The sequence below is a fragment of the Lagopus leucura genome, unplaced genomic scaffold, assembly GCF_019238085.1.
Source record: "Lagopus leucura isolate 7727_CA_CO unplaced genomic scaffold, USGS_WTPT01 153-6_obj-0_obj, whole genome shotgun sequence".
NCBI lineage: Eukaryota > Metazoa > Chordata > Aves > Galliformes > Phasianidae > Lagopus > Lagopus leucura.
Window position 1 is genome coordinate 58,707 of NW_024963191.1, and position 19,085 is coordinate 77,791.

A 19,085-nucleotide genomic window follows, 5' to 3' on the forward strand; every position below is an offset into this window, starting at 1 on the left:
TCCCAAGTTGGAAGGGACCCCTAAGGATCACCGAGTCCAACCCTTGATTCCACACAACACCATACAAAAACCAGACCCTACATCTGAGAGGGTTGTTCAGCCACGTGTTGAATTTCAGTAGCTCAGGGCTATTCCTGCTGCCCTGGGCAGCCTTTCCATGCCCACTGCTTCCTCCAGAGACCAATGGTGCCCACATGTAGACCAAGGATGGGGCTGGTGGGCCTTCACCGCATAACTCCTTCCCAGCAGGACACAGTTCAGTCTTGGCAGCTGTCACAAAAAGCTCTCCTACTTCCACCAGCACGCTGCTGTTCCCCCGTGTACAAAAAACGATTCAGCAAACACACCTCAGGCAGCGCTTGCCCTTGGAGCAGCAGGAGCTCCATCTCCATCTCCATCCCCCATTACAGCAGCTCCAAGGGCAGCGTCCTCCTCAGGCAGGGCGCAGATCTGCCTCTCCCCAGCTGATGTCCGGATGGGAACTCCCCCAGCCCGCAGCCCCCCATCCCACAAAACCACTATTTATATCCAGGCCGGCTCAGGTTTCAGCTCCTTGCAGCAGCTGGGATATCTCATCCCCCTGCCGTGCCCCAGCCCAGAGAACCAAGAGGCCTCGGGGCTGCTGAGGATCTCCTCTGTGAGCAGCTGGGGACTGCCCATATCCCGAGTTGGGTCCCAGAGATCCACCGGTCCCAACACAAGGGGCCAGAGCCAGGCACCGGGCTTCAGCCTGCACAGGGGTTTCCTGAAAAGCAGTGCGCAGTTCCAGGTACTCCTCAATGCCGTTGTGTGCTATTAGAAACGAAACCCCATAATTAAACTTTATTTAATTGTAGATAAGCTCATCTTCATCCGCTACTCGGAGAAGACAGGACTCGAACTCGCCACAACACTGAAAGCCCGACTAGCTCCCCTTAACGGCCTTGGGCTTAGGTTGACTGACACAGTTTCCGACCAATCGGATATTAGTAAGGGCTCAAGAGCCCGCCTCGCGCCACTGCGACCCCCGGAAGCCAATGAGATGTCGAGAACGAGCGCGGCCTCCCTCTTGGGCGGGATCGAAAGCAACGGTAGGTTATACAGGCAAGGAGGCGGGCCCTGTTTGGGATTGAAGATCAAAAAAACCAATAGAAGGCTGAATTGGGCCAAATGGACAAAAGAAGTAACCAACAGATGCTCGAAGTGCTAATTGACAAGCAACACAGCCAACCCGCAGGCAGCGGGCGGGGCTACTCGCGTGGCTTCCGCTCCCGTTGTGTGAGGAGCCGAATCGCGAACGGCCTCCGCGCTTTTCTCGCTGTCTCCGGGGTCTGGAGCCCGGTCTGGGGGCGCGGCGCCGTGCTGCGGCCTCCCCCGCTCCCCGCCACCTCTCCGGCCTCGCTTCTCTTCCCCTCGGCCCTCCCCGCCATCCCGCTCCCCTCGACCGGGCCCAGTGCTGCCCTCAGCCTCGCTCCGAGCTCAGCCCGCGCCCCATCTCTGCCGAGCCCGCTGCTGCCCTCAGCCCCAGCGGGGCCCCTTCGGCTGAGCCATGTCTCTGCACGGCAAGCGGAAGGAGATCTACAAATATGAGGCGCCTTGGACCGTATACGCCATGAACTGGAGCGTGCGGCCGGACAAGCGATTCCGTCTGGCGTTGGGCAGCTTCGTGGAGGAGTACAACAACAAGGTGGGGATCTTCCCGTCCGTGCCGAGGGCTGGGCGGGCCGCAGGGAGCTGTTGGAGGGGTTGGGATTGGGGTGGGGGGCGGCCGGTGCTGCTCCTAACGCCAGTGTGTGCGGTTGTTATTCAGCGTGACAGAAAGCTCACGGCCTGGAGTTGGAGTTTGCGCGTATATCGGCTGTGTGGGACTCTGTTAGCAATGTTGTGCCCTTCTCGTGGTGCTTTCACGTGGAGCTGGGGGTGTTGATTGATGCTCGGCTGAACACGAGCCAGCAATGTGCCCGGGTGGCCGAGAAGGCTGATGGCATCCTGGCCTGCATCAGGAACAGGGAAGTAATCGTCTCCCTGTACTCAGCTCAGGTGAGGCTGCGCCTTGAGTACTGTGTCCAGTTTTGGGCCCTTCACTGCAAGAAAGACATTGAGGCCCTGGAGCGGGTTCAAAGAAGGGCAACAGAGCTGTGAGGTGTCTGGAGCACAGGCCTTACGAGAAGTGGTTGGAGGAGCTGGGATTGTCCAGCCTGGAGAAGAGGAGGCTCAGGGGAGACCTCATTGCTCTCTATAACTACCTGAAGGGAGGTTGTAGTGAGCTGGAGGTCGGCTTCTTCTCTCATGTAACTAGTGATAGGACTGAAAGAAATGGCTTCAAGCTGCATCAGGGAAGATTTAGGCTGGATGTTAGAAAATACTACTTTTCTGAAAGAGTGGTCAGGCACTGAAATGGGCTGCCCAGGAGGTGGTGGAGTCACCGACCCTGGAGGCATTCAAGGAATGGTTGGATTTTGTGTTGAGGGACGTGGTTTAGTGAGAGCTGTTGATGATGGGTGGATGGTTGTACTGGATGATCTTGAAGGTCTTTTCCAACCTTGGTGATTCTGTGATCCTGGAACGCTGTGTTTATAAGTCTATAAGCTGCTTTCACCGACTCCTCAGTGCCTTTGCTTTTCTCTGAGGAGATGATGAGGTTGTGTCTTCAGTGTTTCCCCACTAGATCTAAGCAGGGAGGATTACACTGCTCATCCCTTCAGACACCTGAGCCATCCTACCTCAGCAGCATGCACTCGTCTGTTGTGATGGATGTGCACGAATGGAGGAGAGATGAGGAGACGGACGTAGCTGTAGAGCATCCTGAAGTCTGCATGCAACTAATGGTGCTGCCTAAGTAGTTTTGTGTATTTATATCGTGTGTGCTTTGCAGCTTTGTCAGGCTGCTTCATGAAGAAAATCGTTTCAAAAGTTGATGTTGGGGGTTGGGCTTCGTGGAGGGTGCATTGAGATGAGGTGATGGTCAAGCAAGGATGGTATTTCTTTCAGGAGTTAAATGAGTGCCCTTGCAGCAGCCCTGGATGTGATGCTCCCACGTGAGCCAATGGTCTGGCTAGATGTGAATTGCTGGTGAGTGCTTTGTGGATCTGGGAAGGCTGCTTTCCAGACAGGTCTGAGCTTGCAAACTTGTTTTCTGCAGTGTGTACTCTGAGAACCAGCAGTAACAACTTTCCAAACATTTTGTTGTTGTTGTTTAGAAGTGGTGGAGCTTGTTAATGAGGGGTATGTTTCTGTTGCATTTGCATCCTTCTGTTTGGATGGTTCCCTGGGGGTTGCTCCCAGTTACAATGTGATCAGGTCTGCTTTTCATTTCAGGCTTCAAGTATAAAGGCAGTTGAGTCAGCAGCCCTTTCTATTTCAAAAAACAACAGCAACAACAACACCCAAACCAAAAACTTCGCACTCGCAGTTGCTTCAAACAGGAATTGTGTGGGACTGCATAAGCTCCAGCTGTTTGTAAATGCTCCCCAGAGCTTCTCCTGGTCTCTGTGCTTCAGGAATAGCCGTTCTGTTGGCTTCAGGTCCATACAAGCGCCAAGCGTTATGAGATTTAATTAGTGTGTAAAGCAGGAAAGTAGTTGTATGAGAATGGGATGCCAGCCTGGATGCTGCTGCTGCTACAGAAGTGAAGATGTGTCATTAAAGATGGAAGTTGTACAATAAATACAGTGAAAGATGACCTTCGCTTTGCTGAGACGTTTTGCCACGCCTCTGATAATTCAAAGGGAGAAGGCAGAGTTGCGTGGCCTTTTTGCTTTGATGTTTGTCACGGTGCTTTCAGTACAGTCTTCTTTACTTCTGTTTTATACTGCCAACTTCTGACACCAAAATACGCATGGAAGTGCAAGTGACATCAAGTGAAAGGAAAATGGAAGAGATAATGGAAGCTCTCTTCCACTTTAACTTTCTCTTTGTGTTTTGAAGGCTTTTGACAAGCTCCAAATGCCATTTCTGTTCTGCCACTGCAGTGTTTTGTTCTAAACAACTGACTTCTTTCCTTCCCCTGCTACACTAAAAACCAGTTCAGAATAGCAATTCTAGGTTTCTGAACATGTAACCGAATAGGTGGCTGCGTCTCTCCCTCATTACCCTTCTGTGTGTTTGGGTTTTTTTTTTAAGGTTCTTAGGGCATTAAATCTTTTCTAATTGTTGCAGCGCAATTCCTGGTTATTTTTCTGTTCCTGTAGTAATTACCAGAGCCTGAAATACTTAAGGTTTCATACATAAAATGGCTGTTTACACCTCTGTTTTGGATGGATTCAGTTCCATCAGCTGCCAAGCCATGACTTACTGCTGCCCCCAGCTCCCAGACTCTTGGAACCTCTGTCAGCTCTCCCACTAACAAGCTGGATGGCACACAAGAAAGCTGATTGCTAAGATCTCTTTGAACCCCAGAGGAGTTTTGTTTCAGCTCCTACACCTGTGCTCATCAAATCGCTGGTACAGAAAGAGAGATGACTTTGCTCCAGGGGAAAGGACTAAAATTATTCAGGCTAGGTTTTCCTGAGCTTCTTGAATCAGCAGACTGCTGTCAGGCTTCGGAATGCCTCATGGATCACAGGCGTAACGGGAGGGAGCTGAGGTGTTCGTAAGTTCTGCTGGTAATGCTGCAGGATCCTGCAGGCTTTGTGTATCTGTAATGATCTGTGGCAAACAAGGAGAGGCTGATTTCAGGATCTGTCTGTAAGGCAAAACTCAAATCTGCTTCAGGAGGAAGCGGTGCTGCACACTGTTTGGAGCAGACTGCTGGGTTATGGCTGCATGCTGTCACCTTCTGCATCCTGCCTCCAATCAGAGAGCATCCAGTGTGGCACTTTGACCAGGGAGCTGTTGTTTTGGGCTTTTTTTGTAAGGTTTAGGTTTGTAAAAAAGATCAAATGGTATGGTGAGAGCTGTCTGATGGAACGAGACCCTAAAATCATTATGAAATGTCATCTTTTGGATCACGTGGAGGAGTTTTTCAGAAGTTACCAAGAGCAGGTTAAAGGCACTTCTGTACTCATATGCAGTGTTGCAAATCAACCTCATGTTAACAAGGTTCCAGTTGCGATAGGAAAATCCACGTCCAATCACAACCTATCTGGGTGTGTGGGAGAAACAGATAATTATGTAGCATTTCTGGCTGCTGTCACAGCGTAACTGCGAAACCAGTGGACATTGAAGACCCTCATTTTCCCACCAGAATGAGTTACAGGTAGATGTGGAAGGTTTGGATCCTGACTAACAGTTACTTTCCTCAGCCTTAGCTGGCCTAGACTTCAGGCACTGCTTGATGCTGAGCTGCCTGCAAACCTTGCCTTGCTTGCAGGAGGGCCACACGGGGCTCTTGTATTATTAGCATCCTGAACACAGTTCTGTCTTTCCACCCCCCTGTGCTCAGGCTGCACAATGGGGTGGATAAGAGGGATTCTGTGCGTGTTGTGTGTGATCAGACCATTGATTATACTGAGCTAGGAAGGAATAGAACTGCTCAAGCAGTGTTTTCTGCTTCTGTCTCTGGGCAGACCGATGCCTCCTGCTCAGAATCGTCACAGGCTGCTGTCAGATCTGACAATCAGCGTCAAACTGATCTTCAGCAGTTGCCAAGAGATCTTGTGTCACTTAGCAATTTTTATTCTCTAACCTGGCCTTGCATTAAAAACGTCAAAGATGCAAAGATGTTGGATTGCTGCATGGTCGTTGCCTTTTCTCCCTGTGAGGTTAAGCATGAATATGCAGTGCGTGAGTGTATCAATTCACACCAGCAAAAGTGATTTCTCTGCTGCTTTACATTTGCTTTGGTTATGGCTGTGTGATACACTCACGTTGACTTGAAAACAGTGTAAGCAAAGGAAAAGAAATGATTGGAAATTGCTTGTCTTCTGATTCTGTCCTTGCCACCAGATTTTCTATGACCAAGGACAATTTGCTTCCTTTGTAAAATCTGCTTAGGGTTTCTGATCCCTAAAGGAGTTAGAAAGCTTTTTGTCAGTCACTTCAGAAGGCTGGGAGGCTCTTGGCGGGATCCTGTTGTAGTGTGAAGCATAATGAGGAGTTGCTGTAATGAAAAGAGCGCAAGGCAGACATCCAGCTAAGCTTCTAAAAACAGCCTGTATGTTTTCTAGGGGTCACCACAGTGTGAGAGAGATGCATCTTCAGTTTGACAAGGGGAAGGTTGGCATTTATTAGGAGCATCTCTAAATGCACTGGCAACTGCTGATGTTACAGTGGAAGGTCTGCTGAAGGACTTGTGTTGGTGGATACGGTAGATTTCCAGACAAGTTTAAACATATGGTTTATTAACCGTATTGCTTATGGGAGAATGTGTAGGAATTGTCCAGATAAACATCTTAGAATAAATCTGTTAAGCCACAGCCTCCAGGAGGAAGCCATGTGTGGAAAGTACTAGGAAGTTCCTACCACGAGCAGCTTACAAACTCACTGCAGTGAGTTGTCCTCTTTCTGTTTGTGTTTGGACAGCATGAAACACAGTGGGGCTTTCATCCTGCTTAGGTTTTGCAGTCACTGCTGGGGTAAACGTGTCCTCCCAGTCCGTATTGTTCTCTGAACCTTTCTGACATGTCAATATTTTTCTAATAACATCATGTCTGGACTTCAGGCATTACTTCAGGTGTTGTCATAACCAAGCAATGTGGAGATAGTTTCTTGTCTGCTCTGTCTTGCTTCACTTTCACAACTGGGTGTTATCTCATTATTCTGTTAAGAAAACAAACACCTAATTTGGAGATCAGCTACATAAAACCTGGCAGCAGACCTCCTTCCTTTGTCCTTCTCTCACAAAACACTTGAATAATTATGTAAACATTTTTCTCTTCGCCCTCCATTTGTCAAGTTTGAATTCTGTTTACTTTCTGCCTTTGGAATGGAATTAATCTGTATTTTAGTTCTGTGCAGTTGTGACAGAACACGTTTGTTAATGTGCCATTGAAAGCAGCCTGGTAGCTCACTGATGGTGCCTTGTTCAGTCTGTAGGGTTTTAGCCAAGAGCACGATGATATGAGCTTTAATTGTTGGCCATGGCTTGCCTGGCTCTGAAGCATCACTGTCAGCATCAGTTTGGTTAAAGGTGAGTTGAAATAATTCTTGACCAGTTTATCATTTAAACAAGGCTTTGCAGTATGGAAAAGAGGAGGGTGGTCTTTAATCCTTTAAGAGATTGGATTTTGCTTCACTTAAGATCATCTCTTCAAAGCAGAGTGCTGTGGTGATTATGAGTATTCCACTTAGACTCCTAGCTGAGGCTTGTAGGCAGAGCTTTAAATGTTCCTCATTCCACTGACATGATGGTCTTTTTTAATTATCCTTGAGGTTACAAAAGGCGTCCCTCTGAAATGCACTCAGTCTTAACGCTGTAATTATACACTATTATTTGGATAAAAATCCTTTCTTTTAAATATGGTTTTATACAGGTACAGCTTGTCGGTTTGGATGAGGAGAGTTCAGAGTTCATCTGCAGGAACACCTTTGATCACCCTTACCCCACCACAAAGCTCATGTGGATCCCAGACACCAAGGGAGTGTATCCAGACCTGCTGGCAACCAGTGGTGACTACCTGCGTGTGTGGAGAGTGAGTAAATCCAGTTCTGTGATTCTAAATTCTCCTTGAGAAATGGCAAACTGTGACATTAACTGTGTTGCACGTTGATCTCATTTTCACTCGAAACCAGATTTTTCACTGTCCTTTCAGGATGTTTTGCACTTGCTGCAGTGTCAAAGTTGAGACATAAAATGAAGTCGAGCACCTGATACCTTACTGTTGTTTTTTTTTTAACCCAGTAATAATGTTACAAAATATGAAGGCTCCAGGAGCAGCAGATCTGTGATGACACTTGCTGTTGGAATCACCTCAGTGAAAATAGGGGTGGTGATTGTTTTCCAGAGCTTTTAAGTTGTAAAGCTGAGAGGATAGAAACCTGGGGTTAATACCTGGTGTGTTGGGGTTAATACCTGGTGTGTTGGGGTTAATACCTGGTGTGCTGGGCGTGCAAGTGGAACCAGTCATGTGATATTGCTATTTCAGTCAGGTGCTTTGCTTTTTTAAAGGTGGGTGAAACAGAAACCCGGCTGGAGTGTTTGCTGAACAATAACAAGAACTCTGACTTCTGTGCTCCACTAACATCCTTTGATTGGAATGAAGTGGATCCTTACCTCCTCGGTGAGTCTGACAAAATGAAAAAGACACGCTCTTGAATTAAGTCTGGTGAAGTCCCAGTGTGATTGTGTTTGGTTTTTTGGTTTTAACTCGAGGCTTAAGGGATGGAGAAGTTCATCCCAGAGCTGCATCTTCCACACAGATTGAGGTAGACATAAGCTATTTACACTCTATACCCAAGTAATGTGAAAGACCCTATTAGCAGCTAAAAGGTTTGGGTGATTGAAATGCATGATAAGACTGCTTGACATTCTTGATTTTAACTGTATGCTGTCCTTGTGGCTGTTTTGGTGTGTAGGTGTCAGAAACTATTGCTGCTTAGAGCATTAGTGTAACTTGCAGAATTGTGCTAGTTTGCTAATATTTTGCTAAAAGAAGTGCTTTTGTTTCAGGTACTTCCAGCATTGACACAACCTGCACTATTTGGGGTCTGGAGACAGGACAGGTTCTGGGAAGAGTAAATCTGGTCTCTGGCCATGTTAAGACCCAGCTTATTGCACATGACAAAGAGGTGATGGATATTTTTGGTTGTTTACATTGCACTTTATTTTCAAGCAGTAAAGGAACAGAACTTTTGTTTTCCCCTTTTTTTTCCTTGAGAAATCTGATCATTCATAAATCTAATGGTCCAAAATTAAGATTTGAATTTCACGTGCATTAATTATAGGTAAGATACAGTTTTAATATATTACGAACTAATAAAAGTAAAATAAAAGTAAAAATAAAATAAAGCTGTTCTATCAGCTATCAGAACTACTCTGCTCACTCATCATAGAACCTGGATTTGAGAATGTTTGTTCTACAAGATTATGCTGCAGAATATTTCAGAAAAATGAGGTAAAACATCAGACTGGAGTTGTAATCAAATGCCTATCAAAGGCAATAAACATCTTACAGGATTCTTTCATTTTGACATAGAATCTGAGTCCAGAAAGTAAATATGTTCTGTTTCAGTGAATAATCCTGTAAAGACATGACTCGTTCTTTCCCTTCCCTTGGCAAATAACTGAAGAACTTGCCAGGAAACTCAAGTATTAAACAAAAACTGTTACAGTTGTAGTAACAATTTCTGCTGTCCGTATGGGAAATCCATTTAGCTGTGAACTAGGAGGCAGTATGCTCACTAAACCCGGGCTGTATTTGTTCTGTTTTGGTGTTGAGCAGGTGTATGACATAGCATTCAGCCGTGCAGGTGGTGGGAGAGACATGTTTGCTTCGGTTGGTGCAGATGGCTCAGTGAGGATGTTTGACCTCCGTCACCTGGAGCATAGCACCATCATTTATGAGGACCCACAGCACCATCCATTGCTGCGTCTCTGCTGGAATAAGCAGGATCCCAACTATCTTGCCACGATGGCCATGGATGGCATGGAGGTAAGGCACTAGTTGTGCAGAAGGAACGAGGCAATTTGGGGGTGGTGGCTTGGTCATTTACGCTTAGCTCTTAAAATGAGGGTGCAGTATCAGTAAGTGGAATATGAAACGGGCCAATTCTTACTGCAGTCATTCCAGTAGGAGGCAGAGGTATGTTTGGTATTATAAACATGAAGGTCTCTGTGCCCCCTATATATTTCAGCCAGTTTTTGAGGGTTCTGTGAGCCAGTAGCAGCTTTCGCATAAAATCATAAGTGCAAGTATTTTAGTCTCCTTGTTCTTTCTCTAAGGCAGTGTACCTTAGATTTTTACCTGTGTGCTTGAGGGAAGCATGAGTCACGTTTGTTTTTTTTTTCTTCATAACTCACAAGCCTTCTCCTATGTGAGGTCTGACTACTTTTGAAAGGCACACAACGTGCTGACCAGCTAGAAACTGTTCTTTGAGAACAGAGTGTGCTTGCCAAATGCATCCTTTAGGGAGGTATTTAAAGCCTTAGTTCAAAACTCTTTGTTTTCTGGATGGGATGAGGGGTGGAAATACAAGTTATTAACTTGGTTTGATTTTTGTTTCTGAAGGTTGTGATTCTAGATGTCAGAGTTCCCTGCACTCCTGTTGCCAGGTTAAACAACCACAGAGCGTGTGTAAATGGAATTGCTTGGGCACCTCATTCTTCCTGCCACATTTGCACAGCAGGTAAGTGTGGAAAGAGATTCTTGATCAATCTCTCACTGTCTCTGCTGGCGAATCTCTGGGAGTCTCTCATTACACTTGCAAAATCCTCTCTTCCCAAAATCTAAAGCAATTCTCATCCTGCCTTTTTGCTAAAGATTATTTGCAGTTTACAAGCACTCTGATAGTGACTTGCTGAACACTTCTATGGGAATAGGCAGCTACTAGGGTTTATCGGGTGAAAGTAGTGAGCCTGGTGCCCTGACTGTGCATCTCCTTTGGCTAAGCTATTTTATTTCAGTGCTGCTCAACTTCTTTTGCAATTTAATTCCTAAATGTTTGCACTTTGAGTTCCACCAGTTGTGTTTTTAACTTTGTCCTGGGTGAAGACCTGTACAAGTTCTTCTTGGAGCTCTATCACTGTATCTGTCTCACTTTCTTATCTGAAGTACAAGGGCTGTATTCAAGCTAGCTTTTTCCTACACCCCTTTTAGTAGCCATGTATGGACGTTTGGTTGTACGTTGGTCCCACTTAGGACTTCATTTTCTTTTGTAGCGGATGACCATCAGGCTCTCATCTGGGACATCCAGCAAATGCCTCGTGCCATTGAGGACCCTATCTTGGCCTATACAGCAGAGGGAGAAATCAACAATGTACAGTGGGCATCAACTCAGCCAGACTGGATAGCTATCTGCTACAACAACTGCCTGGAAATTTTGAGAGTGTAACACTGCTGCTTCATGCCTAACTGAGGCAGGGCTGTATAATTTCCCCACCCCTCTAAAGTAAGAACAACACAAGTCAAGTGGCCAGTATCTGTTGTTGCTTTGCATCTACTGTTCCAAGAAACTGTTACAAGAATCAATGGCAGGTGTCTTCTGTCTCTCCAAGACTCCAGAATGCAGAGACACGCTGAGCCTCTTGGACCTTTCGGGTTCTGGTTTTCTTTTTTTTTTGTTTTTTTTTTTTTTCTGCAGTTAAAGTTCTGTATATTTGTTTGTTGACTGTGTTAATAAGCTTGCAGGCTTTAAGTTGCTGCGTGTGTCCAGGTGTTTGTCAGCTAGCGGGGCGGCACATCGAGCTGGTTTAATAGATGCAAGTGCAAAACAAGGTGGGGAAAAAGATGGTAATGTTAACAGCCACCTTGGCAGGAATCTTTGTCGTTCCTGTTGTTGCTGCCTCTAAACTGTTTAAACATTTGTATGTTTTTTATATATTGGGCTAACTTTCTATTGAGTAAGGCTTTTCTCCCGAATTCTTACTTTTGATATGTGATCCACTTCCATATACCCAAAGCAGGATATCTTTGTTGATACAAATCACAGTAACACTGCAGGCTCCCTGGCAGTAAAGGCCTGCCAGAACTAACTGTTGCCTTGGCTCTCAATACCTGGTTACCTGGTGCTGTGAAGTACAAGTACTTGTTGCACAATTTCTTTACACTTTTCTGATGCTAGAGGCAATTGCTACTATGGTAGGCCTTATTTTTAAATTATAACTGAATTTACTGTGTGTCTCCTGCAGTTGTGTTAGCTAACAGAACGGTAATGGGTTTCAGACAGAAGGTATTTGCATGACTTGAGCTCCCTCTGAGAGAAATGACTTCAGAAAAAAATGTTATTTGTAATAATGGACTCTGGACTGACGTTTCCAATGAAATGATTTCACCTTAGAGGGCTTACCATCTGAACCAAAATAAAATGGTTTCACACTTTGTAGCTTGCTTGATTGGCAAATAATACAAGCAAGATCTTGTGGTTAACCTGTACCATGGAGCTTCTCTGCATTTGTTCTGTGTTCTGGGAGTTCTTGAAAGGAGTACACTGTTTTCCTAAATGTATTTGCTTTGTACTGTCAGGTCTTGTTGAATGAGCGAGATGAGTTGGAAGAACTCATCCACTATGCAGATGAAAGCTGTTTCTCTGAAAGAAACAATTCTCTAATGTAATGCTCAGAAGACAGATTTCAAGTGAAAGAAACAGTGCCACAGAGGCCGTAGTTTGGTGCTTGTCATCCTTGTGGCTCTTTGAGATGCATCCAAGGGCGTCTGTTTCAAATAGTGGAATGCTCTACAGTAATAGGGTGCAATCAGAGCTGAGTGGATTAGACAAGCTAAAAATCCTTACTAAAGTCTTAATATAACACAGGTGTTGAGATAAAAGCTCCACAGTACTCTTCTTCCAATGAAGACATGACAGCTGTAGCTGGGCCCTGGGAGCACACCAGCTGAGTTTTGATGGAAATGTCAGAAACAATCAGCGTTGTCTTTCTACCTGATGTACATTCACCTACAACTGCAGAGCAAAGCTGTGTGTTGTCAGCTTGCGTGGGGAAGGCAAGTTAGGAAAAGGGATTGCAGGGAGACAGCAAAGCTGATGTGGAAAGCACTGTCCAACACAGAATGGACTCTGGAAAGTTGTGTTGTCCTGGACATAAGAATGTTCTTGCATAGGTGACTTCTTGACATGAAGCTTAGAAAAGCACTGCCTTGCAAATCTGCTTGCAGTTCATTAAAGGCAGCATTACTGCATCACCTCTTCTGACATCAGAGCCAAGGACTCCTAGCGGTTTAAGCTCATGTTTTGTCAGTGGCATCCTCTGTTCAGCTGTGGGATTTTTGACAGCAGGTTTCATTTGGTTTGGCAGTCGGTTTTCATGATGCTGAGAGTAGGGTGTTCCACAGGCAACTTGATCCAGATGTCAGAGCAGTATTAGCCAAGTAGCTGGGTTATAACTTTTACAGTAGTGTTTCATTGTAAATTGTAAAATACTCAGAATTAAGTGAAAATTAGGGTTTTCTTAACAACAACCTATAATTACATTCACAGCTATAGAAACTATTAAAAATACATCCCCTGACTTACAGTGTAGTGTTTAGTTATGAACAGCAGGCATGAAGTCCTGTGTCACTGAGAGAGATTCTAACTTTGGCTTGGAGTGCAAGCTAAATTGTTACTAGATAAGCTCTCAATTTGATTTGTGGATTGGGGAAGGATGGGAACTACCAGAAGTCCTCTTCATGTTTCAAAGCCTCACCCTTGCATGGGTGGCATGAGTTAAAAGAGACGAACATGCCTGCAGCTTAGCAGCAGCTTTGTTTTAAACAACTGTAGAATTGTTCTTTAAAAAAGATATAAGCTAATTCAGTTGAAAATCAAGTGGCTAAAAGATTCCACAGGCTGTACTTAATGGCAAACAGTCTGTTCCTCAAGGAATAGAATCTGTTGTGCTGTGGTGGTAGGAAGTGCATGCATGGAGGGGCTGATCACCAAATATCCAGGTAGCTTTTGCTAACGTTAGAGAACTGCTGTCCTGCTGTGAACCCAACGAGTGTCAGTCCCTCCATTCATAAAACTGATTGAAGTTCACTCGTGGAATTGAGTTCTCATTCCAAACTACTCAAAGGCAAGTGAAGGAATTTTGTAGACTCCACGGGATTCTAAATAAAGCATGTATCCTGTTTGTTTAGCCAGCTGATCTGCCTCCTAGATCTGTAACATGTTGCTTTGGGCATCATCTGTTGTCATTCTTCATATGAAATTACATTTGAAATCACTGGAGGCTGTTTTGGAGCAGGGAAACGCTGCTTAAAATAGCTGCTTTTCAGAGAAGTCGGTTGGAAGGTTAATGACTGAAAAGATAAGAAAATCCTCATGGGTGAGATGTTCTCTAGTGGAAATGGCACTTCATAAAGAGAGGAAGTGAGAGACTTGGATGCCCTTCTGCCAGCACCTGCTGACACAGTGGCAGCAAGCTGACTGTCTGCTTGCTGGTTCAACTTGATTTGCAAGGTAAAATAAAACCTTGAGATTTGTCACTGTAGCCTGCGAATCAGAAGATACAGTATAGCTCATTTTATTGGCTTAACGTTCAGTTCTGTTAGTAAGAAACCCCCATAAGCATTACTTTTTTTTTTCTCCGAAGTTCACACATAAAAATACTTCAGTGTTTGATCTTTATTATTTTGTGCTCGCAGGATGCAGAGCAACTGCTTTCAACTGCCTCATATCCCCTGAGTGTGGATTGACACCAAGGGAGGAGTCTGAGCGTCAGTGAGGTTAGAAAAACAGAAAATTGCTGTTGTTGGTCCAGATGTGATTTTGATACTTGTACAGAAATGTCACTTTTCTCTGACTTTATAGTTTGTAGCACTTCAGTTGATTGATTCCAGATATGCTGTTGTCTGGTCGTTGTGTTCTGTTGAAGCCAAGCTTTCTGTAGGTTTCTACTGTTGTGTGGGCAACTGGTTGTGAGTGTATTGGCTCTCAGTCAGGAGATATCAGTCATGTGGTGCCTCATTAGTGAGGCTGAAAACCTACAGAAGAGAAGATGGATGTGAATTAGTGTTGTCGTATGCAAACTCTTCACTGTCAGAATGGCCCGTGGTCAGTTGCATCTACTGGACTTGTACTTCTGTGTGCAGGGATTTAAAAGGCAAGGATTTGAGTGCTTTGACAATCTATTTAGAAAGGAAACGGTGGTTTCAGAGAGTGATATGAAAGGAGACTGTTAATACAAGTTGTTCCTTATGGAACCTTGAAATGTACTTAAAAGGGGAGGCATTGCCTCTCATAAGTCAAAGTTAATGATCCTTTCAAAACTTAGCTGTAATTACTCTCCTGAATGTTCTAGATAATACTGAAAAGATCTATTTTTGCCTGGTGTCGCAGTGAGAAAGCTGCATCAGTCTCAACTACAGATCACTGCCTACCAGGGACGAGGTGAGGGGAGTCCAATATTTTGGAATTCGCAGATGCTCTTGTGCTTGTTTTAAATGTAAATTAAAAAGCTGAGTGTGTCTGTTTTGTTCTCTTGCAGATGGCACTTTAACAAGTATATTTTTGGTAAGATTAGGAGGAGAGTCATCTTTTCCTCAGTCTTTTTATGGTAGCCGTTTGTGTTTTGTATGAAATGTTAAATACAACAGTCACTGCAATCCTTAACTGGCTATGGTTGTCAGTATCTAGTGGACCCTTATCTGTTTCTCCTAAACACCAATACCATGAGCACTTGACAGTACTGTTAATGTTAAAGTGAGGCTCTCTAGTTAGAGAACAGCACAACCTTATGAGGTCAACTTGTATTTTAGTGTTGCTTGTCACCTTTTTGCTTTGTTTAGGATCTTGGCAGTGTCTGGAAATCCTTGAGTTTGAACATGATGGCAGTAGGGGCAGATCAGTCGTGTGCAGATGTAAATGGATTCTTCAGATAACATTTTTAGGATTGAACAACTCCTGCTGATGGTAAATTGATACAACCTGGATCCTTGAGCCTGGTGGTTCCCTGTGTTTAAAGGTGCTCTGACTCTTTCAGAACATCCTTAGGAGGATCAGTGATAACAGAGGTAAGCTATTAGCTCAGTACATTGCAGAAGTTATGGTTCCATCAGAATACTGAAATACTTTGTCTTCCCTTTGCTGGTTGGCAAAATGGTCCAGGCTGTGTTATCCAGTCAGTTAATAAGGTTATCTCTGGTACATGCTGACTGCTTTCTACTTTCAGACCAATATTCCAGAGCAGGACTGTTCTTACCTTACAGCAGACGTTTCAAATGAGGTGTTCAAAATGTCCTGGAATGGGCAAGATACCGTGGGTTGTGGTCCCTGTTTCTCTTGACCTTAGCAGAGGTCAAGGTTTATTTGTACGTGGCACTTACAGAGCACTTTCTCATGCTTAGAGAGGCAGCTGTATTGTCCCCTGCTTACCTGAGAAGAGTCAGGTTTTATTGTTGAGGATATGGAGTGTAGTGGGCCCCTGACTTCTATCAGGAAAAGATCCCCAGAACTTCTTGTCAGCACCATTCACCAGCACTAAAAAGCAGGAATCACTAAAAATGCACCTGAGCACCAGTAGCAAAATGCTCATCCAGCAATTCGTGGCAGATTCCAGAGGCAAAGGCATTTGTGAAACTTGCTCACTGCTGTCTACTTTCAGAAGGTAACTTCAAGTATCTTGGTGGCCTTTTGTGCAGCCTTTGGCACTCAGCATCAAGCTAGACTCTTCATACTCATAATTTAAAAAAAAGAAAATCCATTGGCTTCCATCGAGTTCATCCTTCAGTAAATCTAACAAAGGTTATTTCCTGAAAATATTGCTGCCCAAGGTAGCTGTCACAAGTGGCAAAAGCCCATGGTGCAGCCACAAGTCAGCATCCCTTGGAGTTTGCTTTCCTGATAGTGAAACGTGGGACTCTCAGGTCTCCATTGGAAGCAATGGTTGGGTCTGTCAAACCTGAACAAAGGCAGAAACGCGAGAAACCAGTGGCTGAAAGAGTCATGGTGCAGCTGTGAGGCAATGCATTGCTTTTTTTTGACAACCTGATGAACACGAATTATGAAATTTACTATTTAAAAATATCTTTTTTTTTTTTTTTAAACTTGGGTTGCTAGCAGTGTAAAATGTAATTTAAATCTGTTGCGCCGAAGCATTTTTGTTACCAGTAGTCAGTAGGAGATGTTTACTTTTGTGTGTTTTTTCCCTCCTGCTCTTTCCATTCACAGTCCTGTTGTGGTAATTTCCTGAAGGTGTAATCTTTGTAGCATGATTGTACAAACATTCATATGAAATTCCTGACTTGTTCTCACTAAAATATGCTGAAGCAATAGTAGTTTTATTTCTGTCCTTCTTTTCTCCCCTTCCACGTTGAGATTTGCAACTTTGCTCCTATGCTGTCCTAGAGGAATCCTAGTATCCTGCTATCCAACAGACGTATGTTGTTGACATGGATAACTGCAGTGTCTCTACTCCCTTTATTTTTATGGAGAAAATACAAAAGGTTTTGTTACAATGGATTTTAACACCTGCATCATGGAACCACGTTGTGGAAACTCTGTAAATTTTAAGGCAATTTTCTGAAATCGCTTGAAAGTGGAATGTTGCACCCTTTTATGCTATTTCCTGCTTCCTATGTAGTTTTACTCAGATTTTTTAACCTTCTTTCTAAGTTCCAGCCTCCTGTGTATTAGGTACAGTATTTTCTGCCTTTCATACTTTGTAATAAAAATGGAACATTTGTAGATTGACTGCAGTTCACTGTGTGGTGAGTTACAACTGGGACCCGTGGGGCAAGCAGGGAGGTACTTCCACAGGAGACATGGAGCCTATTTCAAAGACATTGCTGAGAAGGTAGGGTGACTCCTTTCTCTTGTCTCTGTGTTACAGAACTGGTGCCACTTTATATAACTTTTATCCTACCAGCACCCCAACTAAATTCCTTATTCTAGCTACTCTTGAATTAGGGGTTACTCCACATAATTATGTTGTTAGGATGCCAGTCGCGAAAGATCTGGTAAAGAATGGCTAATAAAAATATGCCCACATTTACTTTCAAAAGCCAAATTACCACATGTTGCCCATACACTACCATTGTCCGTATCATGTTCTCTGACTTCCTTGTATAGTAATTCTCCCCTGCAGAAAAAAATGGTAATTATCTGTCCTCGTGTGTTTTTGTGTTTGAGATGATTGGAAGAGGGATTTTCTAATACAAATAATTGGTCTCTAAGGCTTTCTGAAAATGAGCAAATTAAAGACAAAGCAATTAGGCTCTTATTTAGCTTCTAAGTCTCTTGTGTGTGGGTGACCTCTGTTAAAGGGTGTTTTCTATACAGGCTCCGTCACTGTTGTTGTTGCTAGAGCTGGGATCTAGAAGGGGAGCAGTGTAGCAGAACTTGACATTCTTACCTTAGAGCTGGGTGAGCAGGACTGATGTCTTCAGTAAGTATTTAGATTAACTCTGGTTCAGCCACGCTGCTGTCTGACATCTAATGTACTTTCAGAATCTTCTCTAATTCTTTGTGTACTGGTTTTGAAACAAAAGCTTTTTACGCTTCGTGGCCACAATGGAAAGAGTTGCCTGCGAAGATGCTGTGCTGTTTTTTAAGCTATATATGGACTTTAACTAATCCATATTTGGATAAGATGCTTTCCTTCGAAGAATTGTTTGTCTTTGCCCTAGAAATGTATTTACAAAATCCTTGATCTGTTTCATGGAGAATTCTGAAGCACAGATACAAAGAAATTTTCTCCGCTTCCACTCCAGTGGATGAAAGCAAAGCAATTAAGTTGCTGTATGCCAAATTCCAGCTTCTGTTTTCAGTACTGAGATGCGCTCCATCAGCTTCCCATTTGGGGGAATGTGTTCTCCTTGCTGTAGAGGTAAATAACAGTGTGCACTCAAATGGTGTCACGCTTGCATCTGCTTGAAATCCATTTGAGTTTGTGCAGTGACCTCAAGCAACAAATATTTAATGCCAGAGTTCAAAGATGCTAAGCAATACCTGTTGTATTTTTGGTAACTGTAAGCTGACAAAAAAAAATCCCCATCTCTATATGGGAGTAACTAAAGCAGGAAAGGAGCCTGCGCCGTAAATCCAAATCACTGTTCATTTTTTTGTTTTTCTTTAACTTTCTTAAAGTCAAATTTAAGTCTGTCCTTTCTGTTCAGCATAAACATTTTGAATTTCTCCTTATCCAGTATGGGCCTTTGGGAAATGCAACAACTGTACCATCAGTGACTGCAGGGCATCCTCCAACACTGGGAACTCAACCTGTCTTTCTCATTTGGTGATCATCTACCTGCCATGTTGTTGTTGTCACTGATTTGCCATCTTTTCCCTTCATTAGGAGCAGCAGGCTGCTTAAAGGTGTCAGCTGGTTAGGATGTGGAGGCTAACTCAGCAGTAACCACACAGATCCACCCGTTCCTATAGACACACTCTCTTCAGTGATGAAGACTAGAAGTCTATAAAATACAGCTGGAAGCAACCAGTTTGGGTGCTAATGAAGTCCTGTGGGAAGGACTGCTGACAACTTTTGCAAATTAGGCATACCAGTGCAAAAATTCAGGAGCTGGTAGAAGATGAGAGGAACAGACTGCTTGTCAGAGTAGCAAAGGAAGTGTCGT

The 19,085-nt window shown here is 44.1% G+C and overlaps 1 protein-coding gene across 1 annotated transcript; it reads left to right on the forward strand.

The window, feature by feature from the left end:
- Positions 1-1,274: 1,274 nt before the first annotated feature.
- Positions 1,275-17,196, forward strand: DCAF7 (DDB1 and CUL4 associated factor 7). Its single transcript, XM_042891212.1, has 7 exons — positions 1,275-1,666; positions 7,392-7,550; positions 8,027-8,138; positions 8,528-8,646; positions 9,300-9,509; positions 10,086-10,203; positions 10,736-17,196. Exons 1-7 carry the CDS (start codon positions 1,529-1,531, stop codon positions 10,906-10,908), a joined length of 1,029 nt encoding a protein of 342 aa, XP_042747146.1. The 5' UTR covers positions 1,275-1,528; the 3' UTR covers positions 10,909-17,196.
- The last annotated feature ends 1,889 nt before the right edge of the window (positions 17,197-19,085 follow it).

What these genes read in the sequence shown, in the direction of transcription:
- DCAF7 (XM_042891212.1), top strand. Translation starts at nt 1,529, where the DNA reads ATGTCTCTGCACGGCAAGCGGAAGGAGATCTACAAATATGAGGCGCCT. An exon ending in ACTACCTGCGTGTGTGGAGA is followed by an intron (nt 7,551 to 8,026) that starts GTGAGTAAATCC and finishes GCTTTTTTAAAG; the next exon opens with GTGGGTGAAACAGAAACCCG. An exon ending in AGTGGATCCTTACCTCCTCG is followed by an intron (nt 8,139 to 8,527) that starts GTGAGTCTGACA and finishes CTTTTGTTTCAG; the next exon opens with GTACTTCCAGCATTGACACA.